Source organism: Haemorhous mexicanus, chromosome Z (assembly GCF_027477595.1).
Source record: "Haemorhous mexicanus isolate bHaeMex1 chromosome Z, bHaeMex1.pri, whole genome shotgun sequence".
Lineage (NCBI taxonomy): Eukaryota > Metazoa > Chordata > Aves > Passeriformes > Fringillidae > Haemorhous > Haemorhous mexicanus.
The window spans coordinates 3,524,699-3,537,167 of NC_082381.1; the positions used below are offsets into that span (position 1 = coordinate 3,524,699).

General features: G+C 37.3%; 1 protein-coding gene across 4 annotated transcripts in view; it reads left to right on the plus strand.

Annotated features, from left to right (window-relative positions):
• The window catches only part of APBA1 (amyloid beta precursor protein binding family A member 1), an 83,616-nt gene that overhangs the window by 42,935 nt on the left and 28,212 nt on the right, over positions 1–12,469 (plus strand). For 3 of the 4 annotated variants that reach the window (XM_059837148.1, XM_059837146.1, XM_059837147.1), the window contains exons 3-4: positions 8,737–8,838; positions 12,124–12,163. In XM_059837148.1, the coding sequence (XP_059693131.1) occupies positions 8,737–8,838; positions 12,124–12,163 (142 nt within the window). The remainder of the gene's footprint in view (positions 1–8,736; positions 8,839–12,123; positions 12,164–12,469) is intronic. The other variant, XM_059837149.1, reaches the window with a different exon arrangement.

Genomic DNA, 12,469 nt, shown 5'->3' on the forward strand with positions numbered 1-12,469 from the left:
GCATGGGAACTATTCAAAGCACCTCAGTTAATGCAAAGGGAATTCAGATGGTGAAAAAAGATCACATGCCAGGTATATCTATATACCTGTAACAGGCTTCTGATTTGTTTATCTGCCTTCAAAATGAGGAAGGCTAGTATTCTACAGATAGGAAGAGTTTTTTGGAGCATGGTAGTTGGGATGCTGTAAAAACATGCAAGCTGATTGAGACACAGCTTCCAGATTTTATTTTTCCTGCAAAACTGTTGGAAACACAGTGATGAGGGTGTTGTAGGGCTTTTTTTCTTAATTCTTAATAGAAAACCTTATTGAACCTTAAAAAAAAGCCCAAACAATCAACTATATTGCAAAAGTTATTTCTACAAATATTTTTAAAATTATGTCTATTACAGAGTTGATTTGCAGTCATGTGAGTCATGGCTTCACACTGAAAGAGGGCAGGTAGAGATTAGATACTAGGAAGAAATTCTTTACTGTGAAGATGGTAAGGCACTGGAACAGGCTGCCCACAGAAGATGTGGCTTCCTGATCCCTGGAAGTGTTCAAGGCCAGGCTAGATGGGGCTGTGAACAACCTGGTCTAGTGGGAGGTTGGAATAGATGATCTTTAAGATCCCTTCCAAAACAAACTATTCTATGATTTCATGATATTTTGAGTGAACAAAATCTCTCCACTTCACACTCATAGAACACAATCTTGTTCCACAAGAATCAGCAATGTAAGTGTAAATTGTTCTGTCCCCCTCAAAAAAAGAAAAGAATCTCAGATGGGGGCTTTTCAGTATAACCAGTATATGCCAGAGATGTTTTTCAGTCTGATTTATAGTATTGACCTGGAAATGTGAGTGTTTTTACCTTCAGGCAGACAACATTTTCTTGCCCCAGAAGTATCAAATTGCTGCAGATTAATAATGGAAATTGGGTGGGGTTTTTTTGCCTTCAGTTATTTTGTAGGTCTACTTTGAAAACTATCCTCAAATTGTGTTAAACAATTTTCTTTCAGAGATAGAACTTACCTGAAAATATTTCTAATAATATTGCCTTTTTACTCATGTGATACTGAAACTCATAAGACTTCTTTAGACACAAACAACAGTCACTTTTTATTTAGCTAGAAACTGTCCACTGGAGACCAGTGAGGCAAGAAGAATGATTTCTGGTTGAGGCTCATTAAATACAGCAGCCTCCTTTGCCTTTTTTCCCAAGAAAGTGACTGTTACTCCCCAGTGCTAAGCATTTGGGTAATGCATTCACAGCAGAATGTTTGGTAGGATGCCATTTAGAAGTGTCCAGAGACTGTTTTAAGAAGTTAACAATTTAGAGGTCTTTAGCTAGCTTGCAGCTAGGTATAGTCTGGGACTGTTAGGAAAGACATGCAATGATTGTGACAGTAAGGAAGATACAGATCACTGTATCTGTGTGTACAGATTCCAGTTTTATTCACAGGTAATCTACCAGGATTATCAGTCATTCCTGGATATTTCTTCTCAAAAGAAGTGTTTGGTAGGCTGTATGAGAAAAGTAAATTGCTCACTCCCCATGGACAATTCTGCTGTAATAAACTCTGGTAGTCCTGTGGAGTAGGAGGCAGGGAGTAGACTTCTGTGAATAAATAAATAGTTTAAAGAGGTACCTGTTTAATATTTAACAATGGAGATTATTAGCTCCCATGTACCTTGTGCACCCTGGTTTAATGATGCATGCTTTCACTTGAATCAGATGTGGTCTGGACAGTGAGTTTGAGCAGAAAGTGTACTTGTGTATTTGATAAAAGCTGAAAAATCCTCAGTGTCTTTTGAAAAAAGGCAGTAACAGTATTTTTTAACATTTGCCACACAAATGAGATCTGTACAATTGGCATATATTTCCAAAGTCTGTTTATCAGAAACCTTTTAAACCAAAGCAGACCATCATTTCGATATGACCTCATGAAGATCTCCGTTTCAAATACAATAGCAGTTAGAGCTGCACAGCTGCAAGAAGTGTGGCATCAGGAAACTGAACCTTGATGGAAAAGGCTGTGTAACTGCATTGTTGATTCTTGTGGAACAAGATTGTGTTTTACGAGTGTGAAGTGGAGAGATTTTGTTCACTCAAAATATCATGAAATCATAGAATAGATTGTTTTGGAAGGGATCTTAAAGATCATCTATTCCAACCTCCCACTAGACCAGGTTGTTCACAGCCCCATCTAGCCTGGCCTTGAACACTTCCAGGGATCAGGAAGCCACATCTTCTGTGGGCAGCCTGTTCCAGTGCCTTACCATCTTCACAGTAAAGAATTTCTTCCTAGTATCTAATCTCTACCTGCCCTCTTTCAGTGTGAAGCCATTCCCCCTTGTCCTGTCGCTACATGCCCTTGCATACAGTCTCTCTCCAGCTTTCATTTAGGCACCCATCAAGCACTGGAAGGCTGCAGTTAGGGCACCCAAGGCCTTCTCTTTTCCAGGCTGAGCAAGTTAGCTTTTGCTCACCATTCTTGTCAGATTCTCCACTGGAAACCTGCTGTGAATGTACCTAGCCAAGCACAGAAATTGTGATGTTTAAAGGTCTAAATAGAATACATGCAGTGCATGGATCTGGATTTGAGGATAAATGTTCATCCACATGTTCAAGTGGAAAGGATTACAGTTTTGTATAGTAGATAATTCAAAATGCGATGAAATATTCTGGTATTTAAAGTGCATGGAAAAAAAGTATCTTTGTTACAGAGCTTTGAGAAGAGCTGCTTACTTAGCTGGGGAAGTACAAAAATGTACTGAGAAAAGCACTGGAAGGCTCAGAAAGTCAAGTAGCATTTTTTGAGCTGTGAATTAAACAGAATGGAAGCAGGCTGACTGCTTCAACTCTGCCATAATCAGAAGAAAACAGTGGTTTGGAGGTAGAAATCGTCTATTTGAGAACCAATTATCACTACTTTTTTCTGAGCTCTGTTCAGTTATCTATAGGGTCGTAGATCTGAAAACCACGTTTTGTTGATGTCCAGAACATGATTTACTTCTGCATGACAAGACTCTGGTTTTGCAAAGCCCTGTCACTGGTGTTTATAATCTCTGTTCCTCTGCAGACATTTGAGGTGGTGGGATGTTAGAATAAATCCTAATACAAAGTGAAATCACGTATGTGGGTGATTTAGATTTGTGAAGTAGAAATTCAGAGCTGAAGACAAGTCTGCCAGGTGGAACAGAACTGAGCTGCATTGTTTTGCTTCTCTGTTGTTTTTGGTTATGTATATTTTATCTCAACCCTTGCATTCTCAGTTGCAGGATTTTCTCAATTTTGATACCTCTGTGTTTTCATGGAGATGAATTTGCTTCACTTCTTCCTCAGCAGGAGTAATGTATTATTAAAAGGCAACAGAGAAGTCTTTTAAATAATTAAGCAGGCTTCAGTAATAAATGAACTAAGAGGAAAAAAGAGAGAAAAGAAACAATTGAAATAAAGATGAATTTTTATTGACAGTATATTGTTGGGTTTTTTTCTGAGTAGGTCTATTAAAACTGTTGGTTGAGCACACAAACTATATGTCAGCTTTCCATTTATGAGAGACCCAGACTTAAGTTTATGCATGGAAAAAAAGCCCCAAATTCCTCAACCAAAAATCACTAAAGAACCAGAGCAAACTAAAACACAAAGCATTTTATTAATCAATCACACAGAAGAAAGCTTACATTTAGCAATTAGTCTGCTTGAAGGCAAACGCTCCCAGATGAGTTACTGGTTTTAAGTTATGGTGAGCACTGGATACATAACCCCTTGAATATTGATTTGTTTGATTACATTTTTAAGTTATTGAAAGATGAAAGTAACTTGATTGTTCTTTGCTGTTGAAAACTAAAACAGCACTTGCTATAGTTAAAATCTTCTGAACATGCAGGAGGAATCCACAGTGATGTTTTTTCAGACTAACTCATAAAACTGCACTCAAAGTTACGTGAAACTATGGCTAAGGAAGTCTGTACTCAGAGAAGCAGCCAGCACTGAGTTTGATCTCTCAAATGGGATTGTTTTTCATTGTCCAGATGGTGGTAAGTGACAGAAGGCTCTGTCTTTGCAGGACATCCTCACCTGGATCAGGGGAAATTCCACAAACCGAGACTTCCCAAACTGCATTTGTTCTTAGATACAGTTGGTTTGTGATCCTATGTGACCCCTCCTGCATGTCTGATCTATTGCAATTGTTTACCTTAAGCTACATACAAAATATCTCCTTCTTTAAATGTGTAATGAGACTGTTGTACGTGATGTTATCTGCATATGCAGGAATAATTTCTGATGATTACCAGCAAGTGTCTTACCCATAAGCAAATTGGTCATTTCTGTGGCAGCAACTGCATGAGTCAGCTGTTGGATCAGAGTTCTGACCCAAGAGTTGCTTGTTGACAGAGCTTCTCACTTCAAATGCTAACTACCCAGGGTGGTAGTTGAAATGAGAAAAGGTGCTTATCAGTTTTCTTAGGCACAGGAGGAGCCTTTTGGGGAAATCTCTTTAGGCTGCCTGAAATTCTTCTATGGAGAGTCCTATAACAGTTAATCATATGTGCTGCTCTGAAGAAGCAGTTCAGCCAGTAACCTTGTCTCAGGTCATCTTTCCTATCATGTACGCACAAACTGACAGGGGGCAGGTCCCAGACTACCCAGCAAACTGATGGGTAAATGCATGCAGTATGTGCAGAGGCAGTTGTACCAGAACTACAGTACAAAGTTAAATCCATTAGCTTTTAGCTTCATTCTGTATGGGTATTTATACCAACTAAAACCTATGGTCTCAGTCTGTATTTTAGTGAACAGAATTCGAGCTGTACAAATAACAGAGGACACTGCCATCACATAGTTGGCCTAAAACCTGGGAGATTTACTGCCATAGTTGTCCTGATAAAGGCAGTTCTTGTGATAGAATGCATCTGACTATACTTGTGCATTGGACCTGAAGATTCCATAGTGCTTTGACCTTTTCCTGATGTGTATAGATTCTTTTCAGAGCACTACCTCTAAAATAAATAAAATAAAAAAACAATTAAACCCTCTCTTCAGCTGATTGTCTCCTGAGCTGATGTACAAAGATACTTTGCCATACCTGTGCCATAATACCTGTAGGTAGAAATTAGTGTCAATTAAGTAATATCCTGTTTTTTAAGTGAATCTTGAATTTCTGAAGCATTAGTTATTTGTCCACACATATGGTACTATAAAAAAGCTCTGAATAAACTACCTTTTTCAAAACAAAAAATGAACAGTGCTGTTTAGCATCTTTGTGAGCAACATGGACAGTGGGATTGAGTGCACCCTTGGCAAGTTTGCCAACACCAAGCTGAGTGGTGTGGTCAGCACTCTGCAGGGAAGGGTTGCCATCTGGAGAGGCGTGGGTAGGCTTGAGAGGCAGACCTGACCTGTGAGAGCCTCCTGAAATTCAGCAAGGCCAAGTGCAAGGTCCTGCACGTGGGCCAGGGCAGTCCCAAACACAAACTGAAGAATTCATTGAGAGCAACTCTACACGTAAGGACTTAGGGATGCTGGTCAGTGAAAAACTTCTTACAAGGGCATGTAGTGATAGGGCATTTTTCATGCTATCTAATCTAAACCTACAAATTTAGATTAGATACCATGAAAAATTCCTTAGCATGTGGGTGGTGAGGCACTGGCACAGTTTAACGAGGTGCATCTTCCACATCCCTGGAAGTGTTCAAGGCCAGGCTGGATGGTGCTTTGTGCAACCCAGTGTACTGGAAAGTGTCCCTGTCCATGGCAAGGGCAGTAAAATTTATATGGTCTTTAAGATCTCTTCCAATCTAAAAGATTCTATGACTCTGTGATTCTCTGATATCATCCCCTCTGTCCTAGCCTGTGTGGCCCTTAAGCTGTACTCTCTTAAAATGATCTGCTGCCAAAAGCACATAAAACAACACTGCTTTTATAAGTGTCACTGTTTCAGTGTCAGTTACATGTCTCTTCATGAGCTGTATAGGAAACAGCTGATTGACCTGGATAGGTTAGATGCAACACAATCCTCTCCTTTCACAAGTTCCGTTACTAAATCCCTCTGCGCAAGAGCAGGGAAGGTTTCTCAGGTGGAGTGGCTTGCACGTTAGTTAGAGTCAAACAACACCAAAATTGAGATGGAGAATTTTTGGATGTACCAGGTTGAGTATCATAAGAAAAATGTAAGTAGATATTCAAGGGGAAAAGGGATAGCTGTCCGTTTTTATTGCCGCATGTAAAAAAAAAAATCTAATTCCATTGATGGACTTCTGTGCCTAATAACAGTCTGCATTATGTGACCTTACTGTGCTTGTTCTGATAAAAACTTTAGGCTCCTAAAACTTGTTTTGTTAATAACAAATGGCAGTGAAACTGTTGCTAAGCCTTTATTTTAGACTTTGTTTAAAGCAGCTGTGCAAATTATCTATCCAATATGATCCATCAAAATATTTCTTGTTGCTGTGACTGCAATCTTTCCTTGTACATGATATACAGTACCTCTAAAAATACATTTTGGTGTGAAAGAGAACTGAGTGTTAATTTTTCAAATACAGGACTTTCCTGTACAAATGTTTTCAAGGACAGCTCTCATGTCCTGTCATGCAGTAGACTTTGTAAGATGTTTGGTATTTGGATTTGGTAGTTCTGGTTCGGTTTTGGGAAGGGGTTGGTTGTTTGGTTGTTGTTGTTCAGGGGGTTTTCTCCCCCAAAACACGTATTTGAGCAGAGCACATAGAAAGCCATGTAATAACTTAGTTCTGATACTTTGGAGATAAAAGTACCTGATAAAGGCAATTACAGTGCTACTGGAGTAACTGCTAGTACATTTCAAATAATGCACAATTTCTTAATGCTAATTGTCTGGTTTAAATGAAATCATTAGTCTTTATCCTTCAGTATGTGAATATGAGAGTTTTCAGCCATTGTAAAGAGCACTTTTGTGTATGTGCATGTACACATATCATGCTTAACTTGATTTCTTCGTTTCTTGTTTAAAGCTGAATGTCTAGATGCCATTATTGCATTGATGTTATAATGCACCTTTTAAATTTATTCCTAATACAGAAATACTGATTAATAATAAGAAAGTGAGCACCATGAAAAGTTTTCCTTATGTAAATAGGCGTTGCCATTTGTGCAGTTGCATCACTGTGACACTGTTGGCTGGTAATTACACAGCAGCTCAAGGGAGCCTGTATCTCTCCCAAAGCCCCTGCTCACGTACTCTGTGTGGCAAGGAATTCTTCAGTCTGATGGTGTGACCACATGCCAGGTTTCTGGGGATTGTTTCACAGCTGCATCTTCTTCTATCTTGAAGTTCTGATTCAAAATACAGGCAGATGCAGGGACTGCTCTTTAACACAGGAGATATCTGTAAAGAGTTGCTTCTTAACTCTTTTGAAGCGTTTATTATTTAATTATAATTTTAATACTTAGTTATTATCTGAGAGAGAGGAATGTCTGTAAAGAGAAAGAAGTGGAGAAGGGACTTATGGTTTTTTGTTTCATTTCATATCTTAGGGAGGCTAAGAGAAACTTAGATGTTTGGGATTTTAGTTATTGTTCCTGGTTTGATTTTGTGGGTTTTTTGTAGACTGTTTCATGGAACTCAATTTTTCAGCTGCAATAGATGCAGAGCATGAGGGTGGAGCTGCTGCCAGCTCAGACCACTGGAAATGTACCCCATTTCTAATTGACTCATTGTCTCAGAGAAGAGCTATGTCATACTGTTATGAAAAGATAAGAATAACCTTGGACTTGTTTTGCCATCAGTGATGAACTGTTGAGCTGGCATAGCTAGAGCTGCATTCTTCCTATGTTAAAGGAGAGTGTAGAATGCCAGGGCTGTTGGGCTGAATACCCAGCTGTAGGTAAATCTAAATTTCCCTTTTGAGGATTTCCATTTTGTTTTGGGCAGGTATATTTTATAGATATCTCCTTAAAATCTGCCTCTAAAAATGCCTGCTGGGTTAAAGCTTTGTACTCTTTCATTTTGGTCACCTTCATTGGTTCCACATTCTGTGTTCTTGTGTCACACCCTCATACCAGGGCCCCCTGCTCTGTACTTCATATACCTTGCTACAGTTTTTTCTCATCACCAGCATTCATTAGGAATTGTCTATTTTTTAGAATATCCTTTCCCAGAACATTCTTCTCCTTTATCAAGATGCTTGTTGATCAATCACATAGACAGTTTCTCCACTGAATTGTTTATGGAAAAAGGAGAAGAATGAGGAAATCTGATCTAAAGAGCATGTACTGAGCTGACAGCATGAATTGTTGAATATTTTCCAAGTCTTTACTGTATCTAGATTGAGGAATCCCAGTCCTTGATTACACTGGTATTGAATTGTCATTGAATATATTAATAAATTCTTGAATACATCAATATTACTCTGCACAGTTTATAAAAGTTGTTTTCTAAAATAATGGAATAACCTTTATGGACAGCCGCTGTGACCTTCCTCTGCTCAGATTAGATTGGTTTAGCACTTCAGGTTAATAATACCCGAGGGCATGTGTGCTTATGGGGAAGTTTCAGTCTTTTATTCATTTCTTCCAGTTTGACAACTAAATGAACTTTAGCTGAATCCCTGTGTGCTGCTTAAGGTCAATTCACTTTTCTCCCATCACAGCTTACTCCTAAGTGACTTTACCTTTTCTTTCTTAGAATGTCAGAGCATAGGATGTAGAAAATGAAAGAATAATTTCTACATTGGGCACTCACAATGACTTTTGATTTTCTTGCCATGTCTAGTCTCCATCTCCAGATTCCTCTTCACCTCGTGGTGCTGAATCATCAAGCAGACAACATCACCAGGATGTCTGCAGTACAGCAGAGGCTTCCACTAATAAAGAGGTAGAGTAAAACTTTTTAAAGGCCATAGTCTGGTTCAGGCTGCTTATGCCTTTTAATTTTCCTTGCTCCCTTTTACCTGTGCAATTCCTTTTTTTCTTTTTTCTTTCCTTATGCTTCTTTAGCTTATGCTTGCCAAGCTGTCTGATTGAGTTTCTAACATACTGAAGACTCTTTGTCGTGGCATTTCTGACTCTGTGTTCAGCTGTCACTAAATTTGTTCAAGAGGCTGTAGGATACTGATTTAGCAAACAGCCAACATCCCCTCTGTAGCAGAGACAAAACAAAGAAGGCTTTTCCTTTTTTCCACTCACTAAGAAAGAGTATTTGTCAGCCAGATGAAAAAGTACTTAAATTAAATTTTTCCATAATAAATTATGCTGTTTTATATTTTGTATAAAATGGCCTGCAAGTGATTCTTAATCAGAATTCAATTCCTGACTCCAGGGTTCGCATCATAAAGCTACATAGTTTGGGGTTTTTCCCCTTACCTGGTAGTGCTTTAGACTGCAATACTTCCACCAAAACAAAATAAGTGTGAATAGAACTGCTCACAGTGTAAAAAGAAAATATTTTTTAAAAAGGATTTGAATTTGGTTAGAGTGACAGGTTCTGCAAACAGAAAAATCTGCAAAAATTTGGTTTATTTGCCTTTTTTTCATAAACTTGAAAACAATCTAGGAACTACCGTAATAAAATATCATATTGTTACTGATAGTAATGGATAAGTTATTTTCCAAAATTAAAAATGTGATCTACTATAAATGGATTAAAAATGAAACACAAATAATCCATTTGTTCCTTTTAAATTTTGCAATTATCAAGGGATAGAAAAGCTTGTAACATGTATGTAATTGTGCCACTCTGCATTTGCATTTACAAAATAATGAAAAATTTCAAAAGACTGAAGAAACCCCTGATTTTTCATATTCTGAAATTTTCAGCTATAGATCAAGCCTTTTAAGTTTTCCTCTGCTTCAATGTTAGCATATTAGAGCCTTAAGTATTCTTTGCTACAGACTTTATTACTATGTATTTTATATTTTAGCTATATTAGGGTATCAGTAAATTTCTCCAAAGAAAGAAAACAAACAAAACACTGTTGATTTCAATTATTAGAATGCACTTACTCATCATTACAGAGGTGGTAAAGCAAATTTCACTGCAGAATGTACTGGGCTATTAGTTTCCCTCAGATGGGGAAAAATTCCCACTTTAGTATTTCTAATGCAAGAACAAAAGTGATAAAACAGCCTCATAATTTCTGGATTTTTAGGTCTTAGAGAAACATTTTTATTAAATATTAATTTATAATAGCAGATGGCAACAAGATTATTGAAAGTAATAAAATATTAATGACCTTATGAATATTTCATTATTCATGGCTATGTAAAATTAAAAGGTGTAGGTTTCCACCTCTTGGCAACTTTACCTGTTACTTTACTCTTCTAATGGTTTTTGTAGAATGCTTTCTACCTGGGCAATGAACAAGAAAAATTATATTTGTGGGTGGGAATAAAGACATACATAATGGTGGTTTGCACCACTCTATCCTGAAAATAAGTTGCTAGTTAAGGGTGCTGAACAGTTGCTAAATCTGTATCAAAGAGTTTTGTTCCCTGCTTAAAAACAAAGATACTTTGTAAAGTATTTATGAATGTGAGCTGCCTCTTGTTTGTAGGGGATTTGTCCTCTATGCTTGTCAGAGCCCAGTGTTTGAATGCCCCCTTTAGCACTACATCAGCAACTATTACAAACAGTTGTTGGAGTCTGTATGCATAGGTGGTCCAGTAGGAGCATTCATCTGAAGAGGCGAAAGAGCCACAAATGTGAAAAGGCATGTCACAGCAGGCTAAATGCGTTGGCAGCTGCAGGTCATTGATTATTGAATCTTTATTGATGCTAGCACAGAACCTGATGGACAGGATTCTTGGATTCTTAACACAGCTTAGTAATTTTTACAGGGAATGAAAGGAATTTAAAGCTTGCTCTGTCTCAGTTGTCTGTGTCACATGCCTTTTTTTTTTAATTCGCAAATTTTATTTTATAGCAAGACATGCATTGTTGGTTAAAAATATTATTTCTTATATCAATTTTCCATATCTTACAAAGGAAAAGACTCCTTGGTGTTAAGTCAGTCAACCTGTTACATAACTGTCACCTTTCTAGTTTTACCTGAGTTTTCCACTAGTGCACAGACCCTGGTAAGTTGCCTGTTGCAAAGAAATATAATTTGGCATATATTTCTAGGTATATAATCTGGAATTATACTTAAAATTATTGAAGATTTTATGCATTATTCTGATCATGTGTATACATTTTCTTTTAATAGAATGGTATTAAGCAGTCATTGGAGGAGTTACTGCTAGTACAATCAGTTGTGGATTCATTAACTATCCACTTACCTGCCTATGATAGCAGCAGGTATTTCAGGATATCCATTACAAATTATATAGTGCCACACACAATTTTGTTTGATAAATTTTTGTATGTGGTTTGTGTTATTAATTAAACAAAGTGGTGAACCTCACTCACTGGAAGTTGTAGCCATCAGATATCTGAAGGGTTAGTCTCATAGTCTTTCACAGAAAATACCAGTAGGCTGTATGGTATTACTTTAGTGTATGTATCTACATGCACAAGTCAAGATTCTATTTATTCCTTCACTATTATGTAATTGGTGCTACCAAATGTGGTTTTGTGCTCCATACCGTGTAAGCACAGGTGGTGCTGCGGTCATGGTGAATCCAGTCATCCCAGAGAATAGAGGCTGCTCCCTAACCTGTTAGAATCTAGAAAGCTTTTTGTAGGCACTGTTAATGTGAATGATACATCTAAAACCATTCCTAATGAGTAACTTTATTTTGTTAAGGATGGTTTCAGTCATGAATTATAACAGTGAAGGGCAAGTTTTATATTCCTGTATGCATTTATTTCTAATTGGAAGATCCGGTATCTTTGAGGTATTATGTACTTTCCTCCATATTTCTTGATTATTAAAAGTAGTGCACCTATTGGTAGATAATTAATGCACTAGTGAAGACCAACAAGTAAGTGAAATCTGGTCTTACCATATTGTCCACTAAATAGACACAAATGGAATACATTGAATTTACTCTAGTAGGTGCTTAGAGCTTGAAAATAATAAAGATAAATAATAATAAGTGGTTCTATCTTTACTAATAACTATGGCTAATTTAAGTTTGGGTTTTTTTGGCACGGAGAAATTTTTAATGCATATCTGTGCATGCTGTGTTCTGTTTGAAATCCTCTTTGTCTTAATTACAGTCCAGAAAAAGCTTGGCTTCATTTCCAACGTATGTTGAAGGTAAGATAGTTCTACAGTTTCTAAATGTTTTTTTTCACATAAAAAAACCCACCTGTATTTATAATGCATAAAATTTCACTTTTATTTGCCGAATAGAAAAGCTGCTAGGGTTGGGTGTACTGATTTAGATTAAATTGTGTCTAATTTAGAACCTGAGCTAAATCCTACTGTGGTCCTTCAGAAATCCGGAAACATGGTGCTTTTTAGTTTTTTGGTGTTTCATTCATCGTTTCTGTATCACTTATGCTGTTTTTTTTCCTCAGTATCATTTAAAACACTGCTTTCTTTATGGTATTTACACAACAC